This window comes from Myzus persicae, unplaced genomic scaffold (assembly GCF_001856785.1).
Source record: "Myzus persicae strain clone G006 unplaced genomic scaffold, MPER_G0061.0, whole genome shotgun sequence".
NCBI classification, from domain to species: domain Eukaryota; kingdom Metazoa; phylum Arthropoda; class Insecta; order Hemiptera; family Aphididae; genus Myzus; species Myzus persicae.
The window spans coordinates 663,488-683,686 of NW_019100470.1; the positions used below are offsets into that span (position 1 = coordinate 663,488).

General features: G+C 29.6%; 3 protein-coding genes across 3 annotated transcripts; 2 read left to right on the top strand and 1 right to left on the bottom strand.

Annotated features, from left to right (window-relative positions):
* Nucleotides 1–2,816: 2,816 nt before the first annotated feature.
* LOC111042808 lies at nt 2,817–5,257 on the top strand. The gene is made up of 3 exons (XM_022327507.1): nt 2,817–3,544; nt 3,947–4,162; nt 4,239–5,257. Exons 1-3 carry the CDS (start codon nt 3,322–3,324, stop codon nt 5,255–5,257), a joined length of 1,458 nt encoding a protein of 485 aa, XP_022183199.1. The 5' UTR covers nt 2,817–3,321.
* Nucleotides 5,258–8,560: 3,303 nt separating this feature from the next.
* On the top strand, nt 8,561–12,657 carry LOC111042569 (thaumatin-like protein 1). Its single transcript, XM_022327223.1, has 2 exons — nt 8,561–8,915; nt 11,753–12,657. The coding sequence occupies exons 1-2, from the start codon at nt 8,657–8,659 to the stop codon at nt 12,238–12,240; spliced, it is 747 nt and encodes a 248-aa protein (XP_022182915.1). The 5' UTR covers nt 8,561–8,656; the 3' UTR covers nt 12,241–12,657.
* On the bottom strand, nt 12,587–18,277 carry LOC111042579 (thaumatin-like protein 1). Its single transcript, XM_022327232.1, has 2 exons — nt 17,914–18,277; nt 12,587–16,621 (listed from the first exon to the last, which is right to left on the bottom strand). The coding sequence occupies exons 1-2, from the start codon at nt 18,170–18,172 to the stop codon at nt 16,134–16,136; spliced, it is 747 nt and encodes a 248-aa protein (XP_022182924.1). The 5' UTR covers nt 18,173–18,277; the 3' UTR covers nt 12,587–16,133.
* Between the last annotated feature and the right edge of the window lie 1,922 nt (nt 18,278–20,199).

Here is a 20,199-nt window from a genome sequence, read left to right on the forward strand (position 1 = left end):
AATTACACATTTTGTTAATTTTTTTTAGTTTTATTTTAATTCGAATACAATAAGGTTAAAGTTTAAACTTCAAACTTAGGAAAAACGTGTACCTAACGACTAACGAGCTTGTAAATACGTATACTGATTAGGTAGGTACGGACTACGGACGAATGTGTTAGGTGCCTTCAGGAATATTTTATTATTCATTATTTAGTTTTAGTAGATATGGGATGTTATCAATTGTAAACTAAAAATAAAGTATCAATACAGAATCAGTATACAACGTTCATAATAATATAATATACAATCATCAGGCGATGAGAATATTTTCATTCATACCAATGGTATTCAATCTAGTACCTATTATTCATACCTGCCAAGTGCCAGTGCCACGTGGAGACGGCCGACGCTATGACGTCAAAGGTACATCCGGATTTCACCGGTACCTAACTTTATAAATATTTTTTTTTCACATTCTGTTTTTAATCATGGCATATTTTTCTACATCGTCAAGTACTAAAACTAAATAAAAAACAATTTTTTTTCTGGGTTATGTATGCCCACTTTATCTTACCAAAAACTAACAATAATTTATAATTTACATTAAAAAACTAAATACCAAACTAAGTCTCACACTGTAGGTAAATAACTAAATAAACAGTAGGTGCTATGTATTTCCAACTAACAAATAGTTGTATAATTGTTCTATAATTTATAATTTATAAATTGTTATACAATAATTTTAATTAGTGTAGTTTTAGATATAGCTGGTATCTTCATCCATGCAGTGGCGTACACACAGATATTTTCAACGGGAGGTGTTATATAAAAACACAAATGTATATATTACCTATATCAAAATATTTTTTGATTATATTAATTTGTATACATGTAGTAAAATAAAAATCAAGGGATGGTTTGAACAAACAACCCCCCTCGTGTATGCCACTGCGTTCATAATTGGGTGTTAATCTGTGGTTATTCTAAGGTAAATCTTAAATAAAGGGGGAATGATGCGGTGAGTGTGTTGCAATTATAGTTGTAATTGTTATTTGTTTTAATTATCAGTCTGAAAATTACCCTAATTTAGTGCCCCCATCTAAAAAATTGTATATGCCCTGTTCGTGTGCAATGATTTATCATAGAATTAAAATTTAACACGTATATTAGTGACCCATTCTTATTGTATATCAGAGCGATCCCACTTTTCAATCTTTTTTAGGTTAAATTATTTATTTAATTAAAATAATTTACAAAATAAAATAAAATGTTAAAATACATTTATTTAAAATAAAAGAATAGTTTTTTGTAAATGTTGAATGTATTTGAAATTATCAAATAAATATACCATTCTTAATTAATAAGTGTTGACTTTTAGGTTATAGTATTAATACTTACACTTACTGGAGATTGTAACTAGTAACATTTGTATTTGTTTTTTAGTCTTTCTATAATCTATATGGACAGATAGCCGATAGGAACAAGTGGTACTGACGGTACTGTTCCTATGTAAAACACAACATTTTTGCTTCTGATCAGTGATTAATATAAAGTTAAATATGGAATTAAAACATTTTTACTAACTATCGCTATGACATTTTAAATTATATTATGCGAGTAAGTATTGTGTCGTTTCAAAATCAGCTTAAAGAACATTTTTTTAAAGCCGTTTTTTTTGTATTTTCTAGATTGTCACACTGTATTATAAGTAAAAATATTCAACATCCAAACATGACGTCGGTACACGGTGTAGAATAGATATGGTCCAAGGTATGTGTGACGTAAAATTAATGTTTTGTTTTCATTAAATGTTTTGATATTTGTTTCAAAACCACCTATATCACTAAGTCAATCTCAAACTAGCTACTATAGGTATGTACATAAAAACCAATAAAATTGTTGGCTTCAAAAACTGCCTTATGACGAAATTGGCAACAGAACCAGCTATATCACTATCTACCGCATAATCTATATTATACTTGTAATAATCTTTACATTTATATGACCATTACTAAAACGGTAGTTTGAAGTGTCTGAACTAATTTAGTAATTTTTGTCAAATATAAATCTCAGATAATATTGTATAGTATCAAATTATTACCTATAGGTTATAATATTAATTTAAATATTAGTTTAATGTTTCAAGTTTCTATACGATTAATATTTTTTGAATTATTACAAAGTAGTAAAAATCATTTGAGGTTAAATCATCGTTTTACGTGTATCTAAGTAATGTCGTCGCATTGTAACGTATTTCTGCAATCGCTTAAATTTCCAGTAATAACAACTACCTAATGAGGAATTTTGTATTGTTTTTTTGGGTACTCGTCTGGCGTGCCCCCTACCTATGCCTACCTATAATAATAAAACGACCTAACAACCTACTAATTTATTATCAATAGCGGCAATCTACTAATATAGGTAGTTAGAGGGAAGAAAAATAAAGTTTCCATTTAAGATGCCATTGCTGCTCAGCCGGGCGTTGTTGTTGCAACTAATGTTATCAATATAGACAGTATAGACTAATAATGTCAGTCACATGAATTAGTTTTTGGCTTCTGGCTAGTGACAGATTTACAGTAGTTACACGAGTGTTCGTTTAATAAATTGATGATATTATTTTATTCGATTTTTTCCTTCCCTGATTTTAGGGAGGCAATGAATAATTTTGGTTAAAAATAAACCATTTTTGGATTATATTTGTTGGATCTGGTGCTATACAACCAGAATCGTTGTCTATTTAAACGATGTTTGTTTAAATATATGCTCAGCCATGTAGATTAGATCTTAGGACTAAGAACATAGTTTTTTTTTTAATGTTGTTGTTTCGGACAAAGTGGCCTCCCAGGTGAATCCCGGAATAAAAATCCCCGGAAAAAAAATCCCCAGAAATAAAATCCCCGTTAAAAAATCCCCGGTAAATAAAATCCCCAGAAAAAAAATCCCCGGAAAAAAAATCCCCAAAGCAACTATTTAAAAGCGGAATGACTATAATACTACCAATATATAACTTGACTAACTCACTGGACACTCTCTGATAAACGTTGAGCCTGAACAATGATAGATCGAGGCTTGCAATTTACACGGTACATTCGTACTACAAATTTAGTGTGCAATAAGAAAGCATTTTACAGATAAAAAAGGTTCGCGGGCCGCTAGTTGGGTGGGCCTTGGCATAGAGCAATAAAATTTGAAATTGGGAAAATACAAGTCAAAATAACTCAAAATACGTAATATTTGGTATCTATACGTTATTATAACGGTTACGGTTAGTACATCTTCAGTTCCTATTAAGTAACTTTGATTTGTGTGACTGTGCGAGGCCGTAATTGTCCGGCTATGGAAATCAATGCGACTATGGAAATTGTTAAATCTAACCAAGGGAACTATAAAATTTGCTTAAATGGTTATACTTATGTACACCAAAAAGACTGTAAGTTTTTCAAGAGATGGAGGTGTGCAAAATATAGTTCATTTAAATGTTTAGCCATTTTAAAAACATCGCTTCAAAATAGTAATCCAAGGGAGATCCATGAACACAATCATTCTGCCGATAAAAATGGTAAGATTTATTTTAATTTAATAATTTACATATAGTTAGGACACTTATATATTTATGTGTTATAAATATGTTCTCAAATTTTAATTAATTAATAAATTAATGTAGCACGACAAATTATTGTCGATAACAATTTTATCATAGGCCTTGATAAGTAGGTACCTATTACTGAATTAGTAACCAATTAGTACGTCCAGAATATAATTTTACAGATTTTGTTTTATTCGACAGACGATAAAATAAATCACTATAGGACAGTGTTCCAACTTATAATTTTAATTTTCCTATAAAATATTATGTAAAATATTATACAAACAAATTTAAAAACAAATATAAAACTACAAATATTTTATGTTCGCAAGATTTCCGCCAATGAATATAAATAAGAATTGTTATTATTTATAGCTATAGCTGCCATAAAAGTTAAACAAGAAATAAAAAATAAAGCTTTATCCTCAAATGATACACCCGGCCAAATATTTTCGGAGGTAATCGGGAATCTGGATGTCGATGTTTTAGCTGAGTTACCCAAGGAAGAATATTTAAAACGTAGTATTAGATATCATCGAAGTTTTCATAATCCGAACGAACCTCAAAATATCAAAGAAATTGTTATTGATGGTAAATTTTTTTTTTTAATTATATTAATTAGAAAATAAAATCCTATACTTAACAAATTATATCTATTTTATTACAGGTGAATGGGCATTATTGGGTAATAATAGACTATTATTGAGGGATAATGGTCCAGAGGCATCTGAAAGGATAATTATATTTGCAACAGATGAACACTTGCAACTGCTTTCAGAATCAGATACTTGGTATTTAGACGGGAATTTCGGACTGTCTCCAAAGTTTTTCCTACAGTTATATGTAATACGGGTAAAAAAAAATAATGTATTTGTAACTACGATTTACTGTATTTTACAAAGGAAAACTAAAAATACATACGTAGAAATGTTTCAAATTATAATGGATGAATGTGCTGAACGAAATGTATACCCTGACCCCAAATGTTTACATCTCGATTTTGAAAGCGCAGTTATTGAAGCAGCTAAAGAAGTAATTGGTGTCCATATTGATATAAAAGGCTGCTTCTATCACTTATGTCAATCGACGTTCAGGAAAATACAAGAATTGGGCTTTGCTTCGAAATACCATAAGGATGAAGAGTTTCGAAAACAATGTGGAATGATTGATGCACTTGCATTCCTTCCATTGCACCTCGTAGAAGATGGAATGAAATATTTAAAATATAGTTTGCCTGAAAATCTTATGGATTTATTAGATTATTTTGATTCGTATTATGTAAATGGCAAGTATCGAAGAATTGGAAACGACGAAAATAACATGAGGTTTCGAAAACTGCCACCAATGTTCCCACCAGCTGTGTGGAATGTAAATAAAACCACCCTCAATGACTGCCACAGAACCAACAACATCGTTGAAGGGTGGAATAATAGGTTTTCCAAACTAGTTGGTCAAAAACATCCTACAATGTGGAAACTTATTAGGAAAATTAAAAATGAAATTGACGCCGATCGAGCACAGTTAGCATTGGATGCTTTAGGTGAACCAAGACGTACAAAAAGAGGACAAAATCAAACAATAAAAATCCGCTTGAAAGAGTTAGTTATAAGACAAAGTGAAGATAAATTAAGCATTGGAGACTTTTTGACAGCTGTGTCTAACAATATAAGAAAACGAACAGACTGAACCGAATCTGACTATAATTATATACATTTATTTTATTATTAATTAACTAACTAATATTATATTATTTTTTTTTTACTTATTTTCTAATTATCTAATTTTTACTAATTTTAAAATTTTTTACTAATTATAATTATGTACTTTTTTAAATAGTTGCTTTGGGGATTTTTTTTCCGGGGATTTTTTTTCTGGGGATTTTATTTACCGGGGATTTTTTAACGGGGATTTTATTTCCGGGGATTTTTTTTCCAGGGATTTTTTTTCCGATTACCTCCCAGGTAGATCAACAGGTCAGGGATATAGTGTTCAGGTGGTAATTTTGGCCGTTGACATAATATAGATGATATGATAATATAATTCATATTATATTAACAAAATTTATATTATAATATTGTAGCATGCAATTTGAGCCAAACTATATAGGCTTTGCTGGCGCTGTCGATGTAACAGTCTCGGTAACATCGCGGATACCATGAGGGGAATAAAACTATAGATCATGTATTTTTTTCTGATCTGCCCTCTGTGGGAGCCTCTCTAGTATCATCTAAATCTATCATGGTAAAATACTATGGTGCAACAGTTGGATCACATTCATAGTTGATGATTGAAATACAATAAATAAAAAAATGAAACAAAAAACACACATTATTGTAAAATCAATACTTCATCTCAAAATGTACAATTAATAATTTTGTATCTCACTGTTTCCCTGTCGCAAATAAGTCTGACTCATAAGTCATAAGTGGTAATATCGGATTATAAATTATAATATATTGACATTATTTAATTTTAATTATGGTAATAAAAAAATATTAATAAAGAAATAAAATTGATTGTCTGTAAAACATTTTTAAAAAATAGTATATAAATTAAACAACAACGCCAACGACAAAATTCAAAAAAAAAATCTGTAGTGCACCTATACATATGGCCATTATATGGAATTATACTTAGTATGTCCTTGAGCCTTGAGTTATTTTGATTACCTACATCCATTTTTGAGGTGCACTATGTAATAAACCAATTATCAAGTTTCAAAATATTATTGATCACAGTTTCTTTAAAATATCTATTTACCACATATGGTTGCCCCACCAATATAAAAATCGATATTCCTATCGATTAGTTTTATATTTAGTTAAAAAAAAAACGTACCATTAATACTTATAAGTATCTATTTATTACTTACAGCTGGTTTAAAACAAAAATTAAACACAAAACGTGTTTCTACCACATTTTTTCTGATGTTTAAAAAACGTACACTAATTTGCAGCTTCATGAATTTGAACATATTATAATATCTAACCACATGGAAAAGTTTTTATCGAGATAAATTTAAAAAAATTTACAAAATTCGTAAAATAAATAATGTAAATATTTTATGAAAATTACATGTGTCTACTATTATAAGTTTTCAAATTAAACCAAAACAAATAAAATCAATTTTTTTTAAAATTAGTTTTTCGTAACAAATAACCCTTCTTTTTTATTTTTTTTTAATTTTTCAAGATTTTCAAAAACTTTTGGACATTTTCAATTATGACTTCTCAAAGTACCAAGTAGAATTACTTTCTATCAGAAAAGATGCTGATGTCTAGAACCGAAGATTTTTTTATCACAAATGTTGGTACAGGCAGAAAAACGCACTCACACATCATTGTAAGATCAATAAAAAATCGCTTAGCTCAGAATCTATTTTAGATCACCTAAAAAATAAATAATGCCCTAAAAACGTTTTAAAATGCACTCAAACATTAAAAATCTCGAAAAATGTTTAATTGCACCAATAAAAGTTAGCATAGTGTGTACTTAAATCACATTTGTATCTTGAAAAGCATCGTATAAGCATTCCAGAACAAAAACTCAAATGCTCCGAAATCCGAGGCCTAATTATTGCCTATGTATGTATAATTTTTGGAATTATTAAATAAAAATAAACGACTATCACTTATTTGCTATTTATTATTATTATTACTAAAAATGGTAGGGTGATACAAATATCTAGATATTTAAATTTAATATGTAGGTATATAAGATATAACTAATGTTTATTAACATACATTAATTTTTTTTTTATTAATATTTTTGTATGAGCCCAATCACAATTAAACAATATCAATACTATAATACGATTTAGCCACATACAGCCATTCAGGTCCAACTTACTTGTGACAGAATAACAGTACGATACAAAATTATTCATTTTAGATTTTTAGTGGAGCGAGTTGAGCGTATTGATTTTACAAATCATTGTAATTGTTTTTGTTTTTATTAATTTTTGTATCTTAAGCATCAACTTTGAACCTGGATTGTGGAGGTAGAAAATCGGATCTAGATAGTACTATGGAGAGAGAGGGTAAATACACGTATGTGTTTACAAAAACTCAAGTATAAAATAAAAATTTTTAATTTGTTTTTGCTACGTCACAGCTTTAAAAAACCTGTTACATTACTGGTTTGTTATCGTCTCGCCGGGCTCATGAAAATTGTATATCCTTGCCACAATAATAATCGATACATCGTGCTAATAATCTCATAACTCGATGAATCGATGAATCGAAAAAACGTACTATTACTAGTTTTACTATACCTAGATGCATTATTACTTAAGGTTTATTAAAAAAACGATAATCAAACTTAACAATACATCACAGTATCAAACGATCAAACGCCACACGTATGGTTCATCTTAGACAGGGTTCCATAAATTCCTGACGGTTGGAGCCTGGGCGCTTATGTTAATTTGCAACCACATGTATTAAAATATAATTTATAATTAATTACAGATTAACACGTCTTGTGGATCCCTATCTTGGGGGAACACACACAAAATATGGAGGGAATGGGGAACTCGGCCAAATGATTCAGGAAAAAACGTCGAGGAAAGATCAAAATATCAAATGATAAAGATTCATTTGATACAATTTTAAAATATATGTGGCACCGTGGCAGAATTTTAGTCCCAATCTTAATTTTAATTTTGTTGGCATACCTAATTACCATCATTATTATACTAATTTTTTTATATATACATTACGTATAGCTAACCCTAAATAACGATTATTACCTGTATTTATAATTTTTGGGAGTATTAAATAAAAAAACAATTAATTATTACTTATCACTTATATATTATTTATTATTATTATTTAGTATAAGGTCTATATGGCCATGGTGCGAAAAGAACAACACTAGCTATTGATAATCTTATTAGTAAGAGAAAGAGGTCCATAACCTTGAGTTTTTCCTTTGTAGAATAGATTATTTTTGTCGAATGGTTTCTCGTCGGTATATAAACAAGATGTGATATGAGATGCGTCGTCATTGCTAATGCAGCTCGCAAATTCTGTAGCCAGTTAACTGCGGATACACCTATTACAATCCCACGATCTCAATCTTGAAATGGACTTCACGTTTGTATTATTTCTTGTTCAAATGGCTGCAATCACTATGGCACACATGCTTAGAGTAACAAACAACTGCCCGTTTACTGTATGGCCCGGCGTTCAAGGCGATCCAGGACAGCAACATCTCGAAAACGGTGGATTTATGTTGGGCGCTTACAAGACCCATTTCATTCTCTCGTCTCGGACTTGGGCCGGCAGGATTTGGGGCAGGACTAATTGCGACAGTCAAGGAAAATGTGAAACAGGCGATTGCGGTAAGTCTATAATATATAATGGATTTTTAATAGTATGCTTATTGCCATGTGTAGACTTATTCGGAAGACGGTTGTAAAAATGTCTTAATCGTGTTAGGTTCTTACTAATTAGTAATTAGTACCTTTCACAAAAAAAAAATTAGAATTTTAAATGTTAATGAAATTTAGATAAAAATGAAAATTCTACGATGTAAATATGTAGCTCGTTTATGGAGTAACTATAGAATATTTTATATACTATTATTTATTATGTAGTATAAAATATAATTATGATTTCCCCGACGGTTATGAAGTCGGGCAATACCTCAACCTATACCCTAGAATTGAACCGTCTGATACACTAGATATTTATACATAAAGACATTGGATTTTGCAGCACGATTATTAAAAAAAAAAAATAGAAAAATTAATTTGAAAGAAAAATCATTTATTTAAAAAAAATAGCTTAATCGACGTTTAATTACTGTAAAATCATTATTAAATATTAAGAGGCGTTTATAGATACCATGGCACTAGACAATTTAACTTCACCCATATGTCCTATACGGCTATATACTTGTTGCTTTTTTTTGTTTCTCAATCCGGGTATTGGTTTTTAACAAATTTTCTTTTCGCAACCATAACCTAATATTTTCTTCATTTTTTTGTGTCACTCACCATATATTTGAGCTCCCTGTACGTATTATTGTACGATTGTATTATTGTATTATATACTTATTTACCTAACTGTAGTTGATTAAAATTAATTTTATAAGTCAATTCATAACAGTAGAATCCAACAATTAATATTTTAATTTTTGGATTTTATCAGAAATATTTACAAAATGTAATAGTTTTAAACTAGTAACAACAATTTTTTTTTGCATTTCTTTGTATAGATATTGATGTAACGATAATTACATATTTTTCATATAATTTGACAACTGAAAATTATATTTATTTCATAATGCATATTGTAGTGAAATTAAATTATATTATGCTGTTTTAAAAAGCTAATAAATGAGAAATAATATTTTGGAAATAAACAATTGTAGTAACACATTCTTTCGATCAAGGGCCTATCACTTTTCGGTGCACTATAATGTCAAATTTATCATTTTTAACAGGATTTTTTTTCATATACTTGTTAAGTAATTTTACAAAAAAGAAATTTGTTTTAAATTAAGTACCTACCTTATGTCCTCAGTAAGATGTTAAATTTATTTAAAATTAAAAACCTAATAAATTGACAACTACTATATAAACGATTTAATTGGGTACATTTATTTTTAGTTTTTACCCATAACTTTTTTTGATTTTTTAGTGCATATTTTTATGATTTTTGTGGTGCACATAAATACTTGCTCTAGAGTCTAGACTCATCGCTATTACTGTTGGCCGTGTATGACGCTTGTTTTCCTTCAAATACGTTGGTGATGGTATACCTGTTTCCGCATACTTCGTACCATCACGAATTATAATATTATGTTTATTTCAATTTCGTACATTTCAACAGTTTTATATAATGTCAATAATTATAAAATATTTGATAAAGCTAACTCATATTTAAATCGCAGGCTCAATACATATGAAGGTAACGCCTTGAACGTATTACACTTGTTTTGTGTTTTTAATAAAATTTTTTTAGTGAGTTGATATGAAAATATTGTATGTATATCTGTTTAGATTCTTGTGTATAAGACGTGTGTAAATAAACCCGTATTTTGGTGTGATCCTGTAAACGAAGAATTGAGTTTTGCATGAAAAGATCCAGAAATGTTTATGGATCACTCTGAACTAATAAAAAAAGGCTCAAATATTAGGTGGGATCATTGAAAACTCATTAATGACATCAGGAAAGTGCTCATACATACATTTATTTGAAGTTCACGAAAAAAAAATATTTTCTTTGTTTATTTATCGTGTTGGTTAAGTGTTATATTACTATTATAATTGGTAGAAAGATTCCATATTATAGATTCTGATTTCTATTTATTTGTAAATTAACGCCATTCAGCTTTTGAAAAAATAAATTTTGGTTTTTAGTGTAACTCTAAAAAAATTACCGTAGGTACCATACAATTTTCACTGAATATTTGTGTTAGCATTTTCTATACACCATAAAATGTTCAAAATATTTTGACTTAAGTTAAATTATTTATAGGCATATCAATGCATTTTCACTTTTTAAACTAATGTCGATAAAAAGTTTTTCACTCAGTCAAAAATTTTGTAATTGTAATACAAGGTTCCTCGTAAGTATTGTTAGTGCAAATTAAAAAAAAGTTGGGCCTTAAGCCTAAATCCACAATAATTTTTTATGCGCGTTTAAACTTAGAAATTTGACTAAATTCGTAAAAATCACAACAATTAGTAAATTATATTTAGTTAGAAATTCATAAAAATTGTACTGTTTATATCTAAGATTTAATAATGTAGTACAAGATTTCTTATCAGCTTGTTTAACTTTATCAAAAAAAAATAAAATTTCTATTGTAATGTCAAATTCAATTTTTATGAGCGTTTGAAGTTGAAATTTTTATCACAATGGATAATCACTAGATTTCTTTTGTGGCGATTTTCTTACTTCGTTGTAATTCAAAAACAAATTACTGTAGACATTTGAAACTTACTCATATGTTTATTTTATCAATTCATATACTTGATACATTTTCAAAATATTTTAAATTGTTGCTGTTGACGGACATTTTAGATTTTCATTTTTTCTTCTATAAATGTTAATCAAATTGTATTGATTGAGTCAAAAAGCATGAAAAATTTAATACAAGACTCTTGATAAATATTGTTACAATTTTATTTCGTATATTAATTCATTGTGCTACTATTTGATGATGCAGACAACAAGATCCAATGCAATGGGACTTTGGGCGTTCCACCCTTGACCCTAGCTGAGATACAGTTCGCCAAGTCAGACAACTTGAACTTCTACCACGTGTCATTGGTGGACGGATTTAACCTGCCGATCAGGATTATGCCCAATAAATATCGAATAGATCCGAACAGCGGCGACGATTGCAAGGCGGCTGTTTGTGTGGCCGACCTGAACAGCAAGTGCCCTGCAAAGTTGGCCGTCAAGGGGGCCGATGGCTCCAGCGTGGTGGGGTGCAAAAGCGCCTGTGCGCTGTTCAACACGAACAGTGATTGCTGCCAAGGTGTCTACACTACCCCGGCCACTTGTAACAGCAGCTCGTGGCCACAAAACTATCCACCATTTTTTAAGGAAGCCTGTCCGGGTGCCTACAGTTACCCGTTCGATAACACGACCACCACGTTTACGTGTCACGGCAATTCGTTAACCAAGTTTGACATCGTATTTTGCCCTTAAACCAATTTTTGTGTAGCTACATTCCTATATAGGTTCAAGGGTAGGTTATTTAACACGGTTTTTATAAATTATTATATATTTATATAGAAATACAAGTATAAGTATTGTATGAGAAATAAAAATAAATGTTGGTTGGTATACATAAATTTATATCAAATACTATTTTCGAAAATCAACTTCTTTCCCTCTAGATGTTATGATAGCTCGAAGATGTCCATCATTAAATGATTTTTCAGAAAATTCGAAACACAATTTTGATATTCATGTAATTAAGTATACTTAGGTACATAACTCTTACTAACCGCATTGCAATTTGTATAGTTTAGAGAACGTCATAATGGTTATTGCTGCACTTATACCCGCATGTGATGTATCCGTCTTGCTAACGCAGTACCAAGAAGGAAATTGTAAATAATCCATTTTACTCCTTTTTAGATTCTGAGCGGAGTGATAAATGTATTGACTTAACAATGATGTAGTTTTTTTGGGTCTCCACTTGTCCACCTTTTTTAATTTATATACACAGCACAATCCTGAATATCTTAAATTTAAAAGAAATTTAAAAAAATCCAATTGTTAATATTGTTTTAACTTGTGAATATTCTAGCAAATTGGTCTATTATTAAATGTAAAAGTATGAATATTATCTAGGGCCCTACTTAGGTTTTTTTATATTTTAGTTTTGAAACAAATTATGAGCATTTATTAGAACTGTAGATATTTAGTTTTATTGACACCAGAATCTTATAAACATTTTTCCGCGTAGCTATATAATTTTACAACCATTGTGAAACGTAAGCTATTTTACACTGTTGCCAGTATAATATATTAATTATACTCACACAGGTTAAATTGTTAAATAACTTAAGTTTAATTCACACAAATATATAAAAATAATACAACTCAATTGATCGTAATAGTATTTGTATTAAACCATGTTTAAAAAAAAAAAAAATTGTTTTGTTATTATTTACTTTTACAGGTACTAGTCTTTGTTTACAAGAGTATAATGTACAGATATATATTATAGATTATGTATATACTATCAGATAGGTTTACGGTGACACATATAAATAACATAATTACAAAATGCTTTAAGATAATACATGCAGATAAACATAACTATTGAGTTTCATAGACATGAATAGACGTGAATTCATTAGCATATTAAAAACTATGCTCTATGTCCTACGTCCTTCATGTAGCTTAGTTGGTGAACGTCGAAGTGTGTGAAATATATTTCATTATCCTCCCACATTTTAGAAATACTTCTTACTGTTATAATATAATATGACAATATCAAATTCCGAATAACAGACGTCTGGTAATAACACATATAATAACTATAAACTATGTCCACTAACCCAAGAATTTCTGTATTAAAAGATCGTTACATATGCGTAAAGACCGTAAAGTAAAAAAAAAGTAATGTGAATAAAACATCAAACATTTTAAGCCGAATCGGAAACGTGGCGTATATTTTAAATGTATTAAAATTATTTTCTATTTTCTTGTTCACTCTTCGTCATGCTTTCATTAAAATATTTCGATCTTTTTTCTCAATAGAATACTGATCGTTCGGCGTTCTGAATAGGCAATTTGAGTACATCGGAGTAGTGAGTATATACCTCTCTGTTATCACTCATCATCGTGGTATATAATCAAGAAAATGTATTGAGTGTCTAAACCAGTGTATCAATAATACAGTGGGTAAATAATAAAGTAAAATACCGTGGTAAGTACTAAATATTGTGTAATATTATATTATTGAACGAATCAAGTAGTTATGGTAGGTATAATATACTATATTATAATATAAAAACCGCCCCAGCTAAGAAGTATCAATTTTAGTTATTTTGTTTTAAGTAATAAAACAGTATTCGTAAGTGCTTGAAACTGTTCACCAAGTTAATTGTTATTTACGAATTTACAATACGTTATTAAGTCATACGTTAATAACGGGTGAAGCCACTATATTATTATTTATAATATTATTGTATTATATAATATACTAGATTAGTGTTTAGAGAAAAAAAATCCTAACGATTCTGATCAAATACAGTCTGCCATCCTAAATTTATTTATTTATTTATTTACTAACAATAATTAACTCTTAGATGCTCTTTGAATACAATAGATAATACATTTAAATTCTAGGAAAAGAGTAAGAAATATACATAATACGAATAATAATAACAATAATAACGGTTAAAAACAGAACAAAAAAGAAGGAAAGATTTAAGGGTAGTAAAAATAGGGGTAATTAGATTGAAAAGAAGGGATCCTCATTGGCTTTGAACATTATGCGTCTTAACGGTTCATTTTTCATGTACCTAATTACTTTTGTATTGGGGAATATAGAAGGACACAGGTGCTCGGGTTGGAAATTGAGGAACTCTGAAGGTTATAAGGGACAAACGAGTAGGAGAATCAACATTAGATAAAAGACCTCTTAGGAAAGTTTTACTTAACATCCACCTGCGGTCAGCTAGTGATTGAAGATCCAGAATCTTAGAGACTAGAGAGTAATCGTTTGGGGTACATTGAATGCCTAATATGAAACTTTAATTCTTTAAAAATTTGCGTTGGACTCGTTCAATGTTCAAAGATCCATTTGTAATACACGGGTCCCAAAAATATTACTAAGTATATTTTATATTTTTATAATATACTAGACAGTGACTTCAGAACTGTCCCACATAGGCATATACTGGCTATCAAAATGTATATATTAATTATATTGTACATTATGCAATATCATTAATTGTACATATTGTGTATATGTATGGCGTATTGGCATGTGCTCGACTACACTGGTGCACCGTGCATATCAGATATCCTTGCCTGACATTAAGTCATAAAACATAAAAATAATATTTTTTACGATTTACTCATGTTAACTCTTTTGGAAATTCATACAAATCTCAATAATCTAATACGCGCATTTGTATTTTGTAAGACAATGTTGGGCGGATAACTTCACCCTCATGTTTTCATCTCTTATTTATTCCTTATATTTTAGAAATTATTATATTTGACATTTTGTTATCTAAATGATTTAGTTAAGATGAAGCTATTATTGATTTAAAATTGCACATGATATAAACATTTTTGAATTTATCTAGATAAGATAAAAGGTAATTAATTATTTATCTAGATTCTAGATAAATTTATGTATCTTATTATCAACACTGTCCTTGAGTAGAGCACGTGAAAATTATGTCGTTGATAAAAGCTGTTCCACAAAAAATAAACTATTTTGCTTAATATTTAAAAAAAAAAACATGTTTAAAATTTACAAAACATTTTCGGTTTCAAAATGCTCATGACTATGGTTAAAATTAAAATAAAAAAAAAAACCTATGTGGGACCCTATATTCTTACTCTCACATTTGATAATTAATTTGATTAAAAAAAATTTGAAAAATATTCACTCTAATATTAAAAATGATTGAGTAAAATGAGTTACCTATTCTAAACGAATAATTTGATTCATTATGCTTTAGGAATACGAAGACAGCATGTCGTTCAAGTATAACCATAATCTCCTCTTAGCTATAATGACTTGATGTACAATGGTTATTGTAAGATTTATGCATAGCAGGTCTTCTTACAAAATAAATAATAACAACTAAAAAAAATATTATGATAATTGAGTTTTAAATTTTCTAAAGGAATCATTGAATGATTTAAATTTTTGAGCATCATATTAAGTATAAATGGAAATAAGTTGCCTTTTGAAAATAGTATTGTACTATTTTTACCTTTAGTTTCATTTTTATACAATACATTATATTTATTTTTATATAACATATAGATATAATAATATATACAAATTGTGTTCAATAGCCTACCCTGAACCTATACAAACATATAGCTACACAACAAGTGGCTTAAGGGCAAAATAAGACGTGGTACTTTGTCAACGCGTTGCCTTGACACTTATGAGTGCTGGACGTGTCGTCGAATGGGTAACTGTAGGCGTACGGACAGGCTGACTTGAAGTATGCCGGATAGTTTTTGGGCCACGAGCTTCTCTTGCAAGTCCGAGGGGTGGTGTAGACACCCTGGCAGCATTCAGACTTCGTGTTGAACAGCGTACAGGCGCTCTTGCACCCCACGACGCTGGAGCCACTGGTCGCCTTCAGGGCCAGTTTGGCCGGACACCTGCTGTTCAGGTTGGCCACACAGTCAGCTGGCTGGCAGTTGGTGTCGTTTATGATGGACGGCGAAAATGGGTCAGGCCTAATTCTGATCGGCAGGTTGAAGCCATCCACCAACGACACATGGTAGAAGTCCACTTCGTTGATTTTGGAGAACTCTAACTCAGCCATTGATAGGGGTGGCATGCCCATGGCCCCTTTGCATTGAATCTTGTTCCCTGTATCATCAAATTAAGATATAAAATCATATTTAATATGAGAAAATAATATCTACATTTATTCTATACATGTAAATTATTAATACTACAACACAATTTTTAGTCGTACCAATGACTTATGCATATTATAAACATATGGTAGAAGAAAAAATTGTATCATTGGAAAGGTGTACGGTATTATGCAGAATAGATTTTCAAAAATAATTATTTTACTCATATGACGATGTTAAGGCAGGTATAATACGCCAATATTGAAATACACCTATCTGTCCACTGTCCAGTAAAATTAAATTATAACAATAAAAAAAAAAATATTGCTGCAAATGTGAACATTACTAATCAACTTTCATGGACAACAGGGCGATTGCATCGCCTACTAAAATTAAAAGAAAATAAGAACATCCATTTTATATTTATTATATTATTGTTTTATTGATTTTTTATAACATCAAATTTCTAATAATATTTACGTGTTCCTTGAATTTATACGTTTGTTTCAGATACCTATAGCCAGTGGGTTGCATCCTAACACGTTTGAACTGAACGTTTGAATAAAAACTGATCGTATATATTTTTTCGACCAAAAAGTGAGTATCGTGGAGGTAAAATTCTTCAAGTTAGGTTGCCTAGTTTCTATACTGGCTAAACTAAAAGATAGCTATGCCTGCTATGGTTGTAATATTGTTTTAAATTTTCATTTGTAATTACTATTATACGAGTAGAGCCGAGTCTTATACTTCTATTGCCATCGCTTCTCGGAGTTACGAGACGCCTATAACTCAGTAAGGCTGACTACTGAGCACTATCTGTAAGACGTGATTTGGGGTTTTGTTGTTTTTGAACAATAATGGATACATTTTTAATAATTAGTGTATAAAACTTAAAGATTAGTTTTATTTAATGCAAACTGAAACATTTGCACTCAAGTGCATTAAGCATAGTTTGTTTTAAATATCATAAGTATTTGTTTGATTTTAAAAGTATATATTTAAAATAAAATGTGTCATGAATACGTCAATCATAGGTCCTTCCTTTTCACATTTTCCCTTATTTTTTGATGATTTTTGTTTGGGAAAATATACTATTGTAAAAATCACATCTAAATTAAAGCTTTGGTCGACTTAATAATCATCACATTCTCATTTTTTTTTAATAGTTACTTATTTATTAATAGTTAAGAACCTAATTCGAATAATATATTATTTTAGACATTTATTTCAGTTTTCGGAACAATATAATGAGGGTCGAACGTATCGCAATAAGCCTATTACAAATCGACCATATAGACTTACCGCAATCGCCCGTCTCGCATTTTCCTTTACTGTTGCAATTGGTCCTGCCCCAAATCCTGCCCGTCCAATTTCGAGACGAGATAACTAAATGAGTCCTGTAAGGGCCCAACGAAAATCCGCCATTTTCGAGATGTTCGTGCCCCGGGTTGCCTTGTATGCCGGGCCATACAGTAAACGGGCAGTTGTTTGTTATTCTAAACATGTGTGCTTTAGTGACTGCAGCCATTTGAACAAAAAGCAATACAAATTTATAGTCCATCTCGAGAGCTGAGATCGAGGGATTGTGATAGGTATACTGTTAGGTGGTTAACTAACTATAGAATTTGAGAGCTGTGTTAGCAATGACGCCGCAACTCAAATCACTTCTTGTTTAAATACCCAACGCGAACCATTCATAAATAATAATTTGTTGTATAAAGGAACGACTCAAGGTTACGTACTGATGAAACTCTCTCTCTCTATATATATAACCAATAAGATTATCAAGTATAGTGTTGTCCTTTTTTCACCTTAATAACATAAACATTATGCATAATAATAATAATTAATATGTAACTATGTAAGTGATACTTAATAATTTATTTATTTATTTATATATTGATACCTCTGAAAATTATAATAACTAATTTTTTTTTAAAAAAATAGATATACCTAATGATATAATTTGTTAGATAATTATAATAGTAATATAACTATGCAAAAATAATTAAAATTAAGATGGTTGTTAAAATTCTGCTATACTTTTAAAAATTATATCAAATAGATCATTTAGGTTTGATATTTTCCTCCACGTTTTTTGTTGCCTCATTTGACCAATCCCCCATTCTGTACACATTTTGCGCTTGGGCCTTCAAGACAAGGTTTGAAGGGTCCACAATATTATATTTATGATTAACTACAAATTATGTTTAAGATTTTAAATTCATGTTGCTGAAATTTAGCATAAGCTTTCCAACCATCAAAAAAAATATGGTGTTCTAACTGATCTAAAGAAAATAAGTTTGGTGTTTGATCGTTTGATATTTTGATGACGTTAAGTGTTTAGTTGTTGGTTTTTAAAAAACCCCAAGTAATAAATAGATACCTATAGAGTATATAATAATTAAGAACTTTTTCCTGAGATTCGCCAAATCATTAGATTATTACCTATACGTAGCGATTATTATTTAGTAGTGAGATGATAACATTTTCCCATGCCTGGGGCGATAACAAACCATCATACCGTAACAGGTTTAACAGGTAAAAACAAAAACAAATTATATATTTTAATTCTGTATGGAAGTCTCTGTAAATACATACATATATTTGACCCTCTCCCTTTTCATAATATCATCATTATCATCTAGATAATCCGGGCAAATGTAAACTGGGCCCGTGGTTACCTTTTTTGTTTTAAACTCATTCCGGAAATTTAAGATGGTAAAAAAAGACGGATATAAACTGTATTTTATTTTTTCCTCGGACCGATTTTACAACCACTTTCAAAGTTGACTATTGAGACACAAAAAAAAAATAAATAAAAAAAAATCTCACATAATTGTAAAATCAATCATCACTCAACTCTGAAGAATCTACAATGAATAATTTTGTATCGTACTGTTGCCCTATCGCAAGTAAGTTAGACCTAAATGTGCGGCTATATCGGGTTATAACTTACTGATATCATTTTATTTTAATGAGCCTCGTACACAAATATTAATTAAGAAATTAAATAAATTGATGTATGCCGATACTGATGATATACCTATCCATGTAAAAGCGTCTTTGCTAAAATTATTATTATTATCTGTAAAACTGCAGTGAGCTACCCTTTAGCTACCTATATATCATAGTGGTTAAAAAATAAGGTATAAACACAAAAGTGTCGAGGAAATATCTATTGACATAACTTTCATTGAAAACGATCCAGTCCTTATTTTGAATTTATTAATTATACAGACAGACAGATACATCAACATTCATTTTTATGTATATAATAAATATATTGTATTAGTAATGAGTTATGGGTCACATACATACATACATATACCTAATATAAAAAATATTTTTGTTTATCTAACACTAAAATGCTTATAAAAGTTTTATATTTTTATAAATCAACAATACAAATTCAGCTTTGGAACAAGAACTTAAAATTTTAATTTAGTAAATTTCTTGAATATTGGTAGTAAAGAATTATATAAATTAATATTTAAAAACACATAAACTATACCTAATCAAGTAAATTACTGTGTGTGTGTGTCTACGTGTGTTTAATAACAATCCACATGAGTATATCGTATATAT

Coding starts and splice junctions, on each gene's coding strand:
- LOC111042808 (XM_022327507.1), top strand. CDS start 3,322: ATGGAAATCAATGCGACTATGGAAATTGTTAAATCTAACCAAGGGAAC. Junction 3,545..3,946: donor TCATTCTGCCGATAAAAATG/GTAAGATTTATT, acceptor TATTATTTATAG/CTATAGCTGCCATAAAAGTT. Junction 4,163..4,238: donor CAAAGAAATTGTTATTGATG/GTAAATTTTTTT, acceptor ATTTTATTACAG/GTGAATGGGCATTATTGGGT.
- LOC111042579 (XM_022327232.1), bottom strand. CDS start 18,172: ATGGACTATAAATTTGTATTGCTTTTTGTTCAAATGGCTGCAGTCACT. Junction 16,622..17,913: donor ATGCGAGACGGGCGATTGCG/GTAAGTCTATAT, acceptor TTGATGATACAG/GGAACAAGATTCAATGCAAA.
- LOC111042569 (XM_022327223.1), top strand. CDS start 8,657: ATGGACTTCACGTTTGTATTATTTCTTGTTCAAATGGCTGCAATCACT. Junction 8,916..11,752: donor ATGTGAAACAGGCGATTGCG/GTAAGTCTATAA, acceptor TTGATGATGCAG/ACAACAAGATCCAATGCAAT.